At 60.0% G+C, this 13,918-nt stretch overlaps 3 protein-coding genes across 3 annotated transcripts; 2 read left to right on the top strand and 1 right to left on the bottom strand.

The window, feature by feature from the left end:
* Positions 1-401: 401 nt before the first annotated feature.
* Positions 402-2,953, bottom strand: CHLRE_22g754247v5 (uncharacterized protein). The gene is made up of 5 exons (XM_043072924.1): positions 2,816-2,953; positions 2,462-2,680; positions 1,819-2,318; positions 1,388-1,658; positions 402-1,168 (listed from the first exon to the last, which is right to left on the bottom strand). Exons 1-5 carry the CDS (start codon positions 2,918-2,920, stop codon positions 686-688), a joined length of 1,578 nt encoding a protein of 525 aa, XP_042914166.1. The 5' UTR covers positions 2,921-2,953; the 3' UTR covers positions 402-685.
* A 420-nt stretch (positions 2,954-3,373) lies between these two features.
* On the top strand, positions 3,374-6,929 carry CHLRE_22g754197v5 (uncharacterized protein). The gene is made up of 6 exons (XM_043072923.1): positions 3,374-3,614; positions 3,820-4,193; positions 4,258-4,353; positions 4,459-4,659; positions 4,774-4,959; positions 5,068-6,929. Exons 2-6 carry the CDS (start codon positions 3,840-3,842, stop codon positions 6,469-6,471), a joined length of 2,241 nt encoding a protein of 746 aa, XP_042914165.1. The 5' UTR covers positions 3,374-3,614; positions 3,820-3,839; the 3' UTR covers positions 6,472-6,929.
* An 864-nt stretch (positions 6,930-7,793) lies between these two features.
* Positions 7,794-11,539, top strand: CHLRE_22g754147v5 (uncharacterized protein). Its single transcript, XM_043072922.1, has 6 exons — positions 7,794-8,418; positions 8,605-8,678; positions 8,822-8,955; positions 9,180-9,362; positions 9,543-9,614; positions 9,812-11,539. The coding sequence occupies exons 1-6, from the start codon at positions 7,886-7,888 to the stop codon at positions 9,965-9,967; spliced, it is 1,152 nt and encodes a 383-aa protein (XP_042914164.1). The 5' UTR covers positions 7,794-7,885; the 3' UTR covers positions 9,968-11,539.
* Positions 11,540-13,918: the final 2,379 nt, after the last annotated feature.

Raw genomic sequence — 13,918 nt, 5'->3', positions numbered from 1 at the left:
CGGTGCCGTATGACGATGCAGCCTCAGCCCCCTTCCCGCCATTCCACTAAAGAAAACTTCCCGGCTGCCGGCAGCGCACGCAGCCCTGCACCGGTGCCGTATGTCAATGCAGCCCCAGCCCCCTTCCCGCCGTTCCACTAAAGAAATCTTCCCGGCTGCCGGCAGCGCACGCAGCCCTGCACCAGTGCCGTATGTCAATGCAGCCCCAGCCCCCTTCCCGCCGTTCCACTAAAGAAATCTTCCCGGCTGCCGACAGCGCACGCAGCCCTGCACCGGTGCCGTATGTCAATGCAGCCCCAGCCCCCTTCCCGCCGTTCCACTAAAGAAATCTTCCCGGCTGCCGACAGCGCACGCAGCCCTGCACCAGTGCCGTATGTCAATGCAGCCCCAGCCCCCTTCCCGCCGTTCCACTAAAGAAATCTTCCCGGCTGCCGACAGCGCACGCAGCCCTGCACCGGTGCCGTATGACGATGCAGCCCCAGCCCCCTTCCCGCCTTTCCACTAAAGAAAACTTCCCGGCTGCCGACAGCGCACGCAGCCCTGCACCGGAAGCTTCCCAGCATCTGAGACACAAGTTTCCCATCAGTACAGTATTCATCTACCGGCCTCTTGTTTGTTTACCTATGGAACTCATAACAACAACGATACATGCTTGCGACCAGCCGTGCATGGCTGATCCGCCCGCTCAGCACTTCCCACCACTGCCCTGCGCCCGGCGGCCCTTTATAGCTGACTGTGGCAGGGCCGCACCCGCAGCCCGCTTCTGGGATGGCGGATGACATCCAGCCTCGGCCTCACACCCCGCGCTTGCGGCCATGCGCAGGATCTCCGCCTCAAACTCCTCACCGCGCTTGCACATGACATGCAGAGATGCGGTCTTGCCCTCCGCCGCCAACTCCAACCGCCCACGTGCCTCGGCCCTACCCACTTTCACATCAGACTGGCGTGACACAACGCCAGAGCCCACCGTCACGCTGCACGGCATGCCCGCCTCATCGAATTTAGCGTTAAGTGGCACACGCAAGTCAGCACCGTGCACCACCTGCCGCGCGTCGAACACCAGCAGGTCGCTGTCCTGGGTGCGGGTGTAGGCGCTGACCCCACCAAATGTGAACAGGTTGCGGCTGACATGCGCCGCACGCTCCACATCGTCCAGGAAGTCCTTGCACTGCATGGCGATGAGGGGTGAGCTGTCATACAGCAGGCCAGGGCCATACCCATAAGCGCGCCAGCGAGCCCACGCCCAAATTGTCAAGCACCGGCTTTGGTCAGGGCAATGCTCCCTGGCTGGCATTTGCATCCTTCCTCCACCCGGCCACAAAAACATTCCGCCGGGTCCCTTCTCCACCCCACCAGCTCGTCCAACCCTTGACGCCTGGCAGCTCACCCGGCGCCCTGTTGCCGACTTCCACAGAGCCAGGAACACGACAGTTGGCGTTGCGTCGTCCGGGTCCAGATGCGGGTGTGTAAAGTAGTCCAGCCCAACCGGAACCAGGCCCCATGGCGCCCCTGTCGCCAGGATTGCAGGCGTACCCGCGACGGTCTCCTTCGCGCTCGTCACGAGGTAGTCCCACATCGCCAGCAGCAGCATGGCGATGCACAGGCCGAACGCACCAATGACCACCCGCGCTTCGTGGCTCCTCGATGTGTGCGCATACCTGTCAAGGAATCAGGCCGTGCACCTTGCATCTGTTGCCAAGCCATCCCGAACGCCGCCCAAAGCCCTCGCCTCCCTGCATTTCCCCTTAGGTTCCGCTCCACCACCGCTACGCATGCCCCTCCCTCGCTGCCATCGCTTGCCAGTCCCATACCACTCACATGGTCACGCGGCTCGCCTTGTTGGTCTGCACATGCCGGTAGCCTGCCATGTGAGTTTCGCCGCCACACTCTTTCAGCCGACCACGGGGGACCTTCTTCAGCGTCTGCGCCTCCATCAGGCGCCGCTGCATGTTGCGCGCCGCTCGCACCAACACCGGGTACTTGCTCTGCATCACCGGCCCCGGCACATACAGGACCAGGAGGACTGGGTTGAACACGCCGTCAGTCCCCGTCATGTCAATCCAGAACAGGCATGCCCTGCCCGTCATGTCCCAGTACACGGTCAGCGCTAGCTCCGCTGATGTGCGGGGTCTGCCCGCAGATTGCGCCTCCAGGTCCAACGCCGCACGAGCTTTGGCGCGCGCATTGCACGCGTCGAGCACGTTCGGCCGCAGTTGCTGCACGTTGCCTCGCAGTAGGTCGCGGAGGGCATCGGGGACTCGCAGGGCGATGTACAGCTCCCTCAGCAAGGTGCCATCGGTTAGCTCTCCAGCAGCAACCTGGTGCGGACACACGGTCACAAATGGCATTCAAGACATCCAACACACAATTGCAGCGCTCAGGACCCCTGCACACGCGGCCTGTTGGGGGGCCTGGGGTAATGGCGGTCCCACACCACAGATACCCAAAGTTCCCCCCTCACCCCGGGCTCCGGCAGGTCTGTCACAACACCAGTGCCAGAGCGGGCAGCACCAGCACCACTGCTTGCTGCTTCCACATCAGCCATTCCCTCCTTTGGCGTCACCACATTCAATGGTGGTGCAGCCACCGCAGTGCCCTCCACCGCGGCTGCTGCCGTGGTCGATGAAGCCGGCCGCCCATCCTCCACACCACCGGACTCCCCCTCCTCCAGGCACGCGCCCTGTGCAGGCATTCGTGCATGAGGGCGTACGCATGCCGACCAGGCCCGCCTGCCATCGAGGCCACATCACGTGCATGCATGCATGTCCACATTACGTGCACCCTACGGCCTTGCCACCCCATCCTGGCTGCGCACCTTCAGCTCCAGGATCGCGGACAGGGACACGATCTCGTTGTCCTCCACCATGCCCATGATGCTCTCCTCCACGTCCGGCGCCACATCCCCCACCTCATCGCCCATTGCCTGGGGCCTGGCCATGGGTGGCAGCTCCAGCCGTACCAGCTTATCCGCAATGCCGGCGAAAAGCGTCAACTTGTCCCCCCGTTCCCTGGCCCTACTTAGCTCCCTGCGAGAGCCGGCGGATTGTGTGGGATTTCAGTCAGCGCGCCCAGCCCCTCGCGCCGAGGCCTGAGCCCCCACATCCGTGCTCCGGGCAGCGCCATCCAATTCGGGTTAGCCCGGTCGGCCCCGGACGCCCCCGCTCCCCCCCGCCATGCCCCATCTGAGGCCGCCGCCCAATCCAGGCCCGCCTCCGGCGATGTGACGTACCCCGGCCACCGCAGCCCATCCATCCAAGCCCTCCCAACCATGGCCTGTACCTCCCCCCAGCCTCACCTTGGGCGGGGCACCTGCTAAAGAATCGGAATCTTGCTCTTAACACTTATCATTGCAATTTCACTCCTTTATTTGTCTCTTGTCTCGAGCCTTTACAACTCCAAGCAATCGTCGGTCTTTCCAAGAAACTCTAAACATTCCTTCTACGACCTGCAACTGAAGATGACAGAAATCAAACGTTTCAAGCTTTGGGGCCGCGGGACCATTACCTGAGCTTTTGAGGGAAGCCCTAGTCGAAACCTAACAATTTTAGCGAAATCGACCCTGGACCTGCTTGTTCTGGCGCTCTAGCTGCTCCAGAGGCGATAGAATAGCTCAGGTAAGTAGGTTTTGTTGTTTTCAGGGCAGGAAGTGGGGCAACGAGCAGTTTCGGGGCAGAATCGTGGGAATCGTTGTCAGCTCCTAAGCATTTGCATTTGATGTATTGCACAAATGGAAGAGATAAACAATCACGTTTAGCTCGAGGAAGTTGAGGAAGTATCAGAAATGTTGGCAATCATTGTCGCTGTTTTATGGTCGCGCAGGTTTTTGGGCGCCGGGCGCCATGGCGTCGCTGTTTAAGCCCTCGTCGCGGTCAGCACCGCCACCATGCCAGTCGCGCTCTGGCTTGCTGCCGCGCCACGGCTTCTTAGTTGCCCGCCCCACAGCAGCCCCAGCAGCCCCCCCACGTGTTGTGCAGAGGCAGGTTGTGCCAACTGGCGGCAGTTCCAATGTACAGCAGCCTCACTTGCTTCCTCTGCGTTTGGTTGGGGAGGCAACTGTGACTGTGATCAACCCAGCTGGCCTGGGGTTTCCAGCCCGGGAACAGCTCCCAGTCATCACTGTGCACAACCGGCATGCCCACCAGCTTGCCAAGGACGTTGTGTACGACCAGGCAACCACCGGAGCAATCAAGGAGGTGGGTCGAACCTGCTGCATGTTGCTGTTGGTCGTCACCAGCTTACCGTGGTTGGGTTGTGCAGGTGTACACGGCCCTCGGTGCCTTCTCCAATGGCACCCAGGAGATGCCCTCGCTGGGCAGGGGGGCTGGTGCGGTGCTGCAGGAGGTGGCGGACAAGGTAGGCTAGGCTAGGCTCTGGAGTGCAGGAGGTTTGCTTTGCTTGATGCGTTGGGTTTCACTGCTGAATGCTGACCTCCCCATGCTGCTTGTTGGCTGCCTGTAGTGCACCAAGGAGAAGGAGGAAGAGAAGCAGGCAGCATCCATCCTGGGCAAGGCAGCACTTGCTGCCAAAGCCATTGATGCTGGCAGTCAGCTTCTGGGCCTGGGTGATGACCGCATTGTGAAGATGCGTGCAAATGCCATCTGCGATCAGGACCCAAACAAGCTGTACATGGTGGCCAACAAGCACAAGGACAACCAGCCGGTGTGTCCCTGGGATCCTGGGAACTAGCAACTATGGCCTGCCTGTTTATGCTTGTTCACTCTTAACACTGTATCTTGTTGTGTTCCTGTGACACACATGCAAACATGTGTCCAGTCAGGCAAAGATACCAAGGAGCAGTGGCAACGGCACCGTTCTGAGGTCAAGAGTCTCACCAACCTGTCAGCACGCATCTACCACCTGTACCTGGTGGATGGTGATGGCCAGGAGCTGATCATCAAGCTGGGCCCTGGAGACACGGTCTACATGTGTGGAGATGTTCTCAAGCTGGTCTACCACTGGGTGAGTTGTGGGTGTGCTATGAATTGGGCTGGACCTGGTCTGGGGCTAGTTTGTATCTGCTGTCAGTATGGGCTTGGCTCACATCACATGAATCCCCATTCTCACCAGGCGGAGGCCCAGGACGGACGCCTGGTCATCATCCGTGCTTCCAATGGCAGCATTGATGATGTGGCAGCAAGGGCATGGGCGCTGCCATGGCTGGAGGACTCCTTCTCATGGGAGCCACTGGAGCTGCTGCCTCATGCCGGTGAGCTGGTGGAGGTGCCTTCATTCACCAGTGGTGGGAGGACACCCTTCCCTCATGGCGCTGACCACCCATGCTATGGCAAGGCCCCTGCAAACGCCTTCCCCAGCGGCAGCAGGCACCCCAATTTTGGCCAGCCACCTGCAAACGCCTTCCCCAGCGGCAGCGGCAACCCTGGTTTTGGCCAGCCACCTGCAAACGCCTTCTGCTCAGGTGATCAAAACTGTCGCCGGAACCCACACGCACCCCTTCCAGAAGTCATACAGCGGATCCTGCTGGTGGCCAACATGGCCATGCCACATGTGCGGGGTGCTGGCTTTGCAGAGATGGTTAGGTACCTTGGAGAGGGTCTGGACAGGCAGGCAACCCTGGGAGCTAGTAGTAGCAACCAGCTCCAGGTGCAGCCACACAGCCTGCCTGCCTTTAAGCTGGAGTGGAAAGCCATCATCAATGGGCTGAAGGAGAAGCAGCCTATGCCCGGGCTCTCGTACAGCAAAATCCCCAAATGCCACCCATCATATAATGCCATCAGGATGAATCTGGTACAGCTGCGGGCAAAAGGCAAGCTGCCGCCACTGGCAGCAAGCAAAGCCACCAAGCGCAGCGGGCAGCAGCCTCCTCCCGCCAAGCGGGGCCAGCTGCAGGCACCCAGGAGCAGCGGCACCTGCGGCGACGGGGCCCCGGCGAGCAGCAGCGGTGTGGGCACTGGCTCCGGTGGGCTGGGGCTGGTGCATGCAGCGGCAGACACGCTGATGGGGGGTGGGAACGGCGGGCAGCAGCCTCCTCCCGCCAAGCGGGGCCGGCTGCAGGCACCCAGGAGCAGCGGCACCTGCGGCGACGGGGCCCCGGCGAGCAGCAGCGGTGTGGGCACTGGCTCCGGTGGGCTGGGGCTGGCGCATGCAGCGGCAGACACGCTGATGGGGGGTGGGAACGGCGGGCAGCAGCCTCCTCCCGCCAAGCGGGGCTGGCTGCAGGCACCCAGGAGCAGCGGCACCTGCGGCGACGGGGCCCCGGCGAGCAGCAGCAGTGCAGGCCTCAGCATCGCAGAGATGGCTGCTCTCTGTGACAAACCAAGGCCGCAGCCATCTGCAATGGAGGTGGACCGTGCCATGAAGGCGCTGAAGGACTGGAAGCCACCACCAGCGCCGCCTGGCAGCATTCCCATGCATCTGCGGCCGGCGGCACTGCAGGCCATGATAGTAGCAATCCAGGAGGGTCTCTGCCCCAAGGAGGCGGCAGCTGTGTTTGTGACAGAAGTTGTGCGGTGAGGTAGGGCGATGCAAGGGCAATTGTGGATGCAGTCCCCAAATTATGTGGGGATGACAAAACTTGCACAGTGAGGGTGCCAGTTGCGTGGAGATGAAAGGAGTTGCGGTGGAGGATGGCACAAGGGCATAAGCCGGAGGTGTGTGCAGAATCATGGCCAGCACACAGCCTTTGATTAGCTGAAGCCAAATGTTGGTGTGTACTAGAGTACTAACGGGTATTGACAGCCATGGCAATGACAAAGGAGGGTTGCTGCCCCAAGGAGGCAGCGGCTGTGTTCATGCAAGGGATGGCAAACATTGTGTGTTGAGGGTGGTGGTGGCGGGACGAGTGGGGCAGGCACCCGGTGGAGGAGCACATGATAGGGCAGGACAGTCGAGGGAGGGGCTGGAGGGTGTGGCACCCATGTCATTTCCACGCCTTGACCCCCAGAGAACAGGCAAGTAGGAAGCCAAAGCGTATCCCGGCCGTGACGCCTCCACTTCTCGCCAAGCGCCAATAGGAACCTTGGGGGGCACCCGCGGTGGGCGGCCTTGGAAGGATCCCTCCTCCACCGCTGCTCCTCCTCGACTCGTGCCGCGAGGCATGAGGCTTTAGGCATGCCAGGCATGTCCAGCTGCACAACGCCGCCGGCCCTCGCAAGTGCCGCCCTGCACATGCAGCCCGCATGTGATTTTGCGGAAGTCCCGCGAGTGTCCCCCTTCCCCTCCTCAAATCTCACCTTACTATTACGGCCTCATCAGATGACAGCGACAGCGTCCCCTTCTTCAAAACCGTCTGAGTTATGTCCAAATCCTTGCGGGCCTCGCCCTGCTCCAGGCCAACCTCTTCCGAGCTAGACGGCTCCATTCCTATTAGGTGCTTCTTCCAAATCAAGAGGCGCCGGGCCCGCGAACGCCGTTCAACGCGACGTTGCCACCCGGAGCCCTGGGTGGCAAAGTCGGCGCGCCTGTACCTCCGTGGCAGTCAGTGCTGCTACTATGTACTCTTGCTTATATTGTTTATGCCCCACCATTTGCCGAGCCCAAGCGCGTGTCTCTGGCTATCGCCCACCACCGGCCCGCCCCCGCCCCATGCGCAAAACCCTACCCCTACCAGTCCCTCCCTTTACAAACGATACGTAGCAGTTTTGCAGGTGTTGAAATTGAAAGTGTTCAAAAACACCAAGAAGGTGATGATGCCCAGGGACTCGAGGGGACCCTTTGGATTCACCCGTTTGAATTGGCCTCCGACCTGAGTCAAACGGGGATGGGAGATGGAATCCATCGTTTGAATGCGCTTTAAATTGCAAAAGAGGGCTTTCGTAGTGCACTGCACTACCCTACCTCACAACCATCCAACATGGTCGCCCGTGTCTGCAAGCTCCTTATCAAGGATCCCGACCATCCCAACAAAGTCTACCATCAGTGGGCGACAATGATTTCGCCTGGAACTAAGCCTGAAACGTTCAGGGGGGATCTTCTCCCCGAGACGGACTCCACCGTCAATTACAAGCTCTCTGTGGACCCCGAGGACCCCGAGGACCCCGTGGAATATTATTCGCTGGAGCAGGTTCTGGCGTTTGCTCTCGAGTACCTGGCCAGCGGCTCTGACGGGCCCGCCTGCCCCCTTCCCTGCGCCTCGTGGGATGCGGAGAAGCAGAGGCTGACCCTCACCATTGTGCGCGAGTCCAAGCAGGACCCCATCAAGAAGCCCAAGAAGAGCAACGCGAAAGAGCCCATCACTCGCGTGCGAACGCCGGACTCAGCGCTGTTCATGGAGGCCGTCCGTCGCTTCTACCCCTTCGCCAAGCGCGGCCCTGGCGAAGGCCCCCGCCTGCTCAACACCAGACTGGCCGCCAATGGCGAGTTGAAAAAGTATTGGCAAGACAAGATGGCCGCGGCCTACGCCTGGAGCCTGAAGCGGGGCATCACGTTGTCGCGCGAAGACTTCCAGGCCGACTGGACAAAGTGAGTTTTTGTTCTTCTGTATTGGCATGGGAAGGACGCTAGAATGCGGAGGAATGTCAGTAGCATGAGCGATGAGGAATAGGGGGATGAGAGTGGACTTGACCGCGTTGACTTGTTGAACTGACCATAGTTAATTCTGTATACATAATGTTGCTTCATCCTACTACTCTTTCACAACATATCCAGGAAGGCAACCGACTTCAACGCCAAGCGCACCACTTACGAGAAGACGACCGCAGCCGCCCGCGCTGTCAAGGACAGTGAGTCTGCTTTCTAATTGTATATACTGTATAAGCACCTTGCAATGAGTGTGTTGAGAGACATGCGCGAGAGGCAGACTTTGCGTCAGTTTGACCTGGACCTTCTGCTCCATCCTCATGCTTCCGTGACCGCGTGCTTGCAGAGAACCAGCCCAAGAATGAGCGTGGCTGGTACAAGAACGCATGGCGCAGCCAGTGGGGCAAGATGTGGGACGGCTACAAGCGCGACCCTGTGCGCTTCACGGCTGGCGAGAAGCAGACGCTGACGGAAGAGGAGGTCGGTCTTTGCAAGGAGCTTGAGTCTTTGCTGCCAAGCCGGGCTTCCGCGAGCGTCAAGGACGCCAAGGTGTCCTACGGTGCCATCGACGCTGGGGGCCTTTCTTACATAGCCAGACTGTCAGTACGTGCTTCGCTTACAAGCGCATCCTTACTGCTGATACGACCAGGCGCGGTTGTTGGTGAATGTCTGTTGCGCTTACACAACTCTGCTGCTTCTTGCAGGGACCGCTGGCCAAGGCCTTGAGCGGCCTCTCTTCAAAGACCAAGCGCTCCTCTCTGGGGTCCACAGGCGCCGTCTACGTCGCGGCCGCGCCCCAGCCCAGCCCGCCCATGCCCCCGCCCATGCCCCAGTCCAGCCCAGGCGCCATCGGCAAGCTGGCCGCGGCGGGTGCCGAGCGCATGAAGGTAAGACCACCGTGATCATGTTCTCTGCGCGCGTCGTCTATTATGGCTCGCTGCGTACGTCGTTTACTTCTGCACTGGAGATGGTCCCTTGCGGCATGGGTGCCAGGCACCACTGCGGACGGACCGTCCCTTCGTGCAAGTTTGCTTTCACAGCATTGCGGCACACTTGCTGTCATGCAGGCGCTGGGCGACAAGAAGCGGACGGATGCGCAGAAGCGCAAGGATGAAAGGACGGCCGAGGCGCCAGCTAAGGTGAATGGGGGATCGAGCTTCCGTCGTCTGGTTCAGGGTGTGTGTGGCAGCACTGTTGGTGCTCTCGGGTGGGGTTCAGCTAGAATGCATTCTAAATGCATGTGGTTCTTGGTCTACGCCAGTGTACTCTTGCGTGCTTTCTTTCACCAATTTATGATGGCGAATCATTGTTGCGCCTACGCCCCCATCCCATGCAGAAGCACAAGGGCGATGAGGCGGTAGCCCCCGCTGCCAAGGCCAAGACCAATGCCAAGACTGCCGCTGAGGGCAAGGCTGCCAAGGTTCCGGCCGCGAAGGCTGGCAAGGCCGCCAGGGGCAAGGCCGCCAGGGGCAACGCAGCCAGGGGCAAGTAGACTGCCAATGCTGGTGCTACATGGATTGTACAATGTTCGGACTAGGCCTAGTATGGCTTATTCTGGACTTAGCTACCGAGCATTAGGATGTTTGGACCCTGTGTAGACCACCTAGCGGTAGTATGTTTGGACCCTGTGTAGACATCCACTCCAGCATGAGCGAGTGGCATTTGAGGACTGCTGTGCTGCATGTGCATGACAGTGAGACTGTGATGGGCGACAGAGCGCCTTTGACTGTGATGCACTTACTGTCAGATCGTAGTTGCGTGGAAAGCGAGTGAGATGGTCGGTTCAGGTAATCCTGAAACATGTGTGCAGCCAGGGTCCGCCGCAGATGTGGGATAGAGGCAGTGTAACGTGCTCTGGAATGAAGAGTTTCATGTGTTTCTCCGTGGATTGTACGGTTCCCCCGTGTTTCTGTTTTCGAATCGCGTCTCAAGACGCAGTGCGTCTCGTGCATCGCGTGCGTGTGAGACGCGGCGCGTCTAGGGTATCAGGCTAGCGTCTGGTGTGACGCATCGCGTTAGCTAAGACGCGCTCTCCATGCAATTGTACCGCGTCATGACTCTGTCGCACTAAAAGCGCAGCACCCGTAAAAAACCGGGAACTATAAAAACCTTTGCGCTGTAACGCGGGCTGTCACTGAGGCACTGGCCACGATGCAGCTGTATGACGACAGACCTGCACCGCTTTGACCTTCCCAGGGTATGAGCACGGAGCGTGGAGAGGCTGGACGGCCGCCACACCCGACCCTGTATACCAGCCGCTGTCCTGGGCACTTGCGGGGTGATCAAGATGCGCCTGCGGCGATCACAGCAATAGTCGGAGATACCAGAGGTGTGGTCGAGAGATGATTCAGTCGTATGTACACGGAGAACTGGGGAACCTGTAAAGGAAAGGGATAGGGAGAGAGAGAAGGGAGAGAGACTTGGCGGCCGGCAGGCCGGACCTGCACGAGAGAAAGAGGGGATAGAAGCCGTAGCCTCAGGCGGAGCCTGGGCGTAGTTGTTAGGGCGTGTAGAACGCCAGAGGTATTTGGATAAGAGAGAGGAGCGAGACTACCCTATAAGGCTGAGTACCCGCTGGAGTCGTACGCGCTGCTGATGCGCAACCCGGCTGAGCTGAGCAAGCTAAGCTCCCAGGCAGGCAAGTCTGTACAACAGGTATGTGCGTTTACAAGCAAGCAATCCTATGCGAGTGCTACAGACTGCAGGCACAGGCAGGCAAGTCGGTACAACAGATGCGAGCTGCTGGCACCCAAGGCTGGTGGATACGGTATGCAGACCAGATGGCTGGCAGAAGAAAGCAGGAGCCGGGTGCGGTAGTCAGTCGCAATCTCGAAGGGAGACCGGTGGAGGGAGAAGGGAGGCAGAGGCTGGATCACAGTAGGATGTTGCAATCTCGAAGGGAAACCGGAGAAGGGAGAAGGGAGGCAGAGGCTGGATCACGGTAGGAAGTCGCAATCTCGAAGGGAAACCGGAGAAGGGAGAAGGGAGACTGTAGGCGCCGGGGTGACGGGGGAAGCCTGACACACTAGAGGCCGCGCACTATGGCGAAGGGCTTAGGTCCAGTCCGGTCCGCACGCGTCGGTCGCAGGAGAAGGGGAAGGGGCAACCCGCGGAGGGGGATTTGCACTCAACCGTTACAAGTATGCTGCCGTCAGCCACGGGTTGTGACCGCAAGACACAGCACACGCCAAACGAGCCCTGGTGCCTTGATGCAACCAGGCTGTGGAGTCAGAGTTGGCCACGAATGTTCGGGCAAGGAGCCAGCTAAGCACAGGCTTGGTGCGACCTAGTTGTGAGGGGGGCGGCTACCGCTAGCGTCTCTGGCTGCTTGGTCGTAGACTTAGGCTTCCTCAGGCAACGCTAGGTGCTGTGCAGCTGTGGGAGTCGACCTGGAATGTGCGTCAGGCCCCTAGATATCGCTAGGTAACTACTACCGGTGGCGGGCGTGCCAGACCTTCAACCGACCTCGTCAACTACCCAAAACGTCGCTCGATGGTGGGTGTGCTAAACAACTTCTTCGAAAATTCTAGGCTAGCCTGGGGCGCCACTAGAAACATCGAGCAAGTCCGGAAACTTCGATCGCGAACTACCAGATCAACCAACTCGACGCGGCCTAATGCCGCTGCTATGCTCATCATCTCGCTCAATACTATTTATCATATTTTGCTGATCCACAATGGCCTTGGATCTTGATTGGTCTTGGTCGGTGGAACTTGGACGAGCAGCGCCGCGACTCACGTCTCGGCGCCGCTGGAAGCTATACGTAGTGGCTTGGGCTCGCCATGCTCAAGACGGGATCCTTGCTGGACCGTGGGCCTTTGGTGGAAGGGGCGGTGTTGGCGAACCTGGGCTACCCGAGGGGGCATGGGACACACACACCCGCACTGGCGGGGATTGGGGAAAGCAGGAACCTGTTGCAGTGCGGCACTTTCTACTCTTTCCTCTGCAGTAGCAAAGATGGGTCAGCCGCGGATTTACGAAGTGCATCTTTTGTCGCCACAGCTGTCGCTACCGGGCCTTCAGTCATGCGTCCCTTGCATGACCCAGTAGCGTGCTGACCCAGGCATTTCTGCTTGCTTGCGGCGGCAGGTCGGCTTGCACTACATAAAACGCGTTGAAATGATCTTGAGCCGTGCGGCAGGCGATTGATGACCAGCGTTGCTTAGCGGCTGTAGGAGACGCAGGCCCCTCCATTTGATTGGGCTCGTGCGCCAGCAGTAAAATAAAATACCTTGGTCGGGGAGACTGGTGAGAGGGTATCGGTTGCGGTCCGTTTTGGGTCGATGCAGGACGATAGGAGGTACAGTGGCAGTTGCCAGCTTCTGTACACGTAGGGGCCGTTGGACGGACAATTTGGTAGCGGGGGGCAGATCGCGTAACTGTTTATCCGGATGGGATTCCATTCCATGTGCGGTGGCGCGCAGGCGCCCTTGAGTCTTGGTGACGGTGGCGGCGGTAGGGATGACAGCGCCGTCGTTTTGCGGGGTTGCAGCGGCAGCCGCCGCGGCCGCAACAGCACCCGCCGTGGCGGCGGCCCGTACCGGGCCTATGCTCGGCGCACGACCGGGTAAGGCCGGTACCGGGCCCTTGTTCGAGCCACGCCCTCCTGAGAGGCTGGCCGTTTCCATCTGGTGTCGGGGACAATACCAAGAGCCATATAGTACGTTAAGTACCCGCGGCCACAGGCAGTACGGGTCACAGCCATCATGGGCAGGGCGTTCAGCAGGTCTGTCGCAGATAAGCAGGCTGTTTGGGGGCGGCTCTCCTTTGCCGCAGATGTCACACTGTAGGTCCTCCGTAGGTTCGCTGTCACAGCAGTCAGGGGGTATCATCTCGAAATCAAACATGTTGCGGTTGAGCATATGGGTACGCATGGCTGGCGACTCCTCGAGAGCCGGCTTGGGGTGTACGGAAACTTGGCTTGGATCACGTCCGTCTCCACTAGGGAACAAGGTCGGGTCAGCGTTGGGCTCTTCGGTCGCAATAATCTCTTGGCTGACGGACGGCGTTGACAAGTCTGTATGGAGTAATTGGGGAGCATTGACGCGGCGCGGCGGCAACACTACCGACACAGGCCTTGTAGGGGCTCCCGTTACGGTTGGCTGGAGTGCTGGAGGTGGAGTGGCGGCAGCGGTGGCAAGGGCAACCGCCGCGGCAGACTGAGGGTGCTGTGCAGCCTCAGAGCGCACCTTTACGCGTCGTGGCAGGGTGCGGGGTTCGGGTTCAGGCTCATCATCAGGTTCAGGGCCAGGCTCAGGCTCAGGCGCTGGTTCCGGTTCGGGTGTAACTTTCTCAGACGACGTAGCTTCCTTGGGCGTGTTGGCAGCCTGCTGGGGCGGTGGAAGAGGAGGCCGAGCTGGGGAGTCTGAGATAAAATTCATACGGCGGGCATCAGTGTTCCCGTCGCTAAGGAAGAGGGGCACAACTCCTGGCTCCTGCTGGG

The sequence above is a fragment of the Chlamydomonas reinhardtii genome (assembly GCF_000002595.2).
Source record: "Chlamydomonas reinhardtii strain CC-503 cw92 mt+ unplaced genomic scaffold scaffold_22, whole genome shotgun sequence".
Classification (NCBI taxonomy): Eukaryota; Viridiplantae; Chlorophyta; class Chlorophyceae; order Chlamydomonadales; family Chlamydomonadaceae; genus Chlamydomonas; species Chlamydomonas reinhardtii.
This window is presented reverse-complemented; position numbering and strand designations above follow the sequence as displayed.

Coding starts and splice junctions, on each gene's coding strand:
- CHLRE_22g754247v5 (XM_043072924.1), bottom strand. CDS start 2,920: ATGGGCGATGAGGTGGGGGATGTGGCGCCGGACGTGGAGGAGAGCATC. Junction 2,319..2,461: donor CAGACCTGCCGGAGCCCGGG/GTGAGGGGGGAA, acceptor TGTCCGCACCAG/GTTGCTGCTGGAGAGCTAAC. Junction 1,659..1,818: donor AAGGCGAGCCGCGTGACCAT/GTGAGTGGTATG, acceptor ATTCCTTGACAG/GTATGCGCACACATCGAGGA.
- CHLRE_22g754197v5 (XM_043072923.1), top strand. CDS start 3,840: ATGGCGTCGCTGTTTAAGCCCTCGTCGCGGTCAGCACCGCCACCATGC. Junction 4,354..4,458: donor TGCAGGAGGTGGCGGACAAG/GTAGGCTAGGCT, acceptor GGCTGCCTGTAG/TGCACCAAGGAGAAGGAGGA. Junction 4,660..4,773: donor AGCACAAGGACAACCAGCCG/GTGTGTCCCTGG, acceptor ACATGTGTCCAG/TCAGGCAAAGATACCAAGGA.
- CHLRE_22g754147v5 (XM_043072922.1), top strand. CDS start 7,886: ATGATTTCGCCTGGAACTAAGCCTGAAACGTTCAGGGGGGATCTTCTC. Junction 8,956..9,179: donor AGACGCTGACGGAAGAGGAG/GTCGGTCTTTGC, acceptor TGCTTCTTGCAG/GGACCGCTGGCCAAGGCCTT. Junction 9,615..9,811: donor CGGCCGAGGCGCCAGCTAAG/GTGAATGGGGGA, acceptor CATCCCATGCAG/AAGCACAAGGGCGATGAGGC.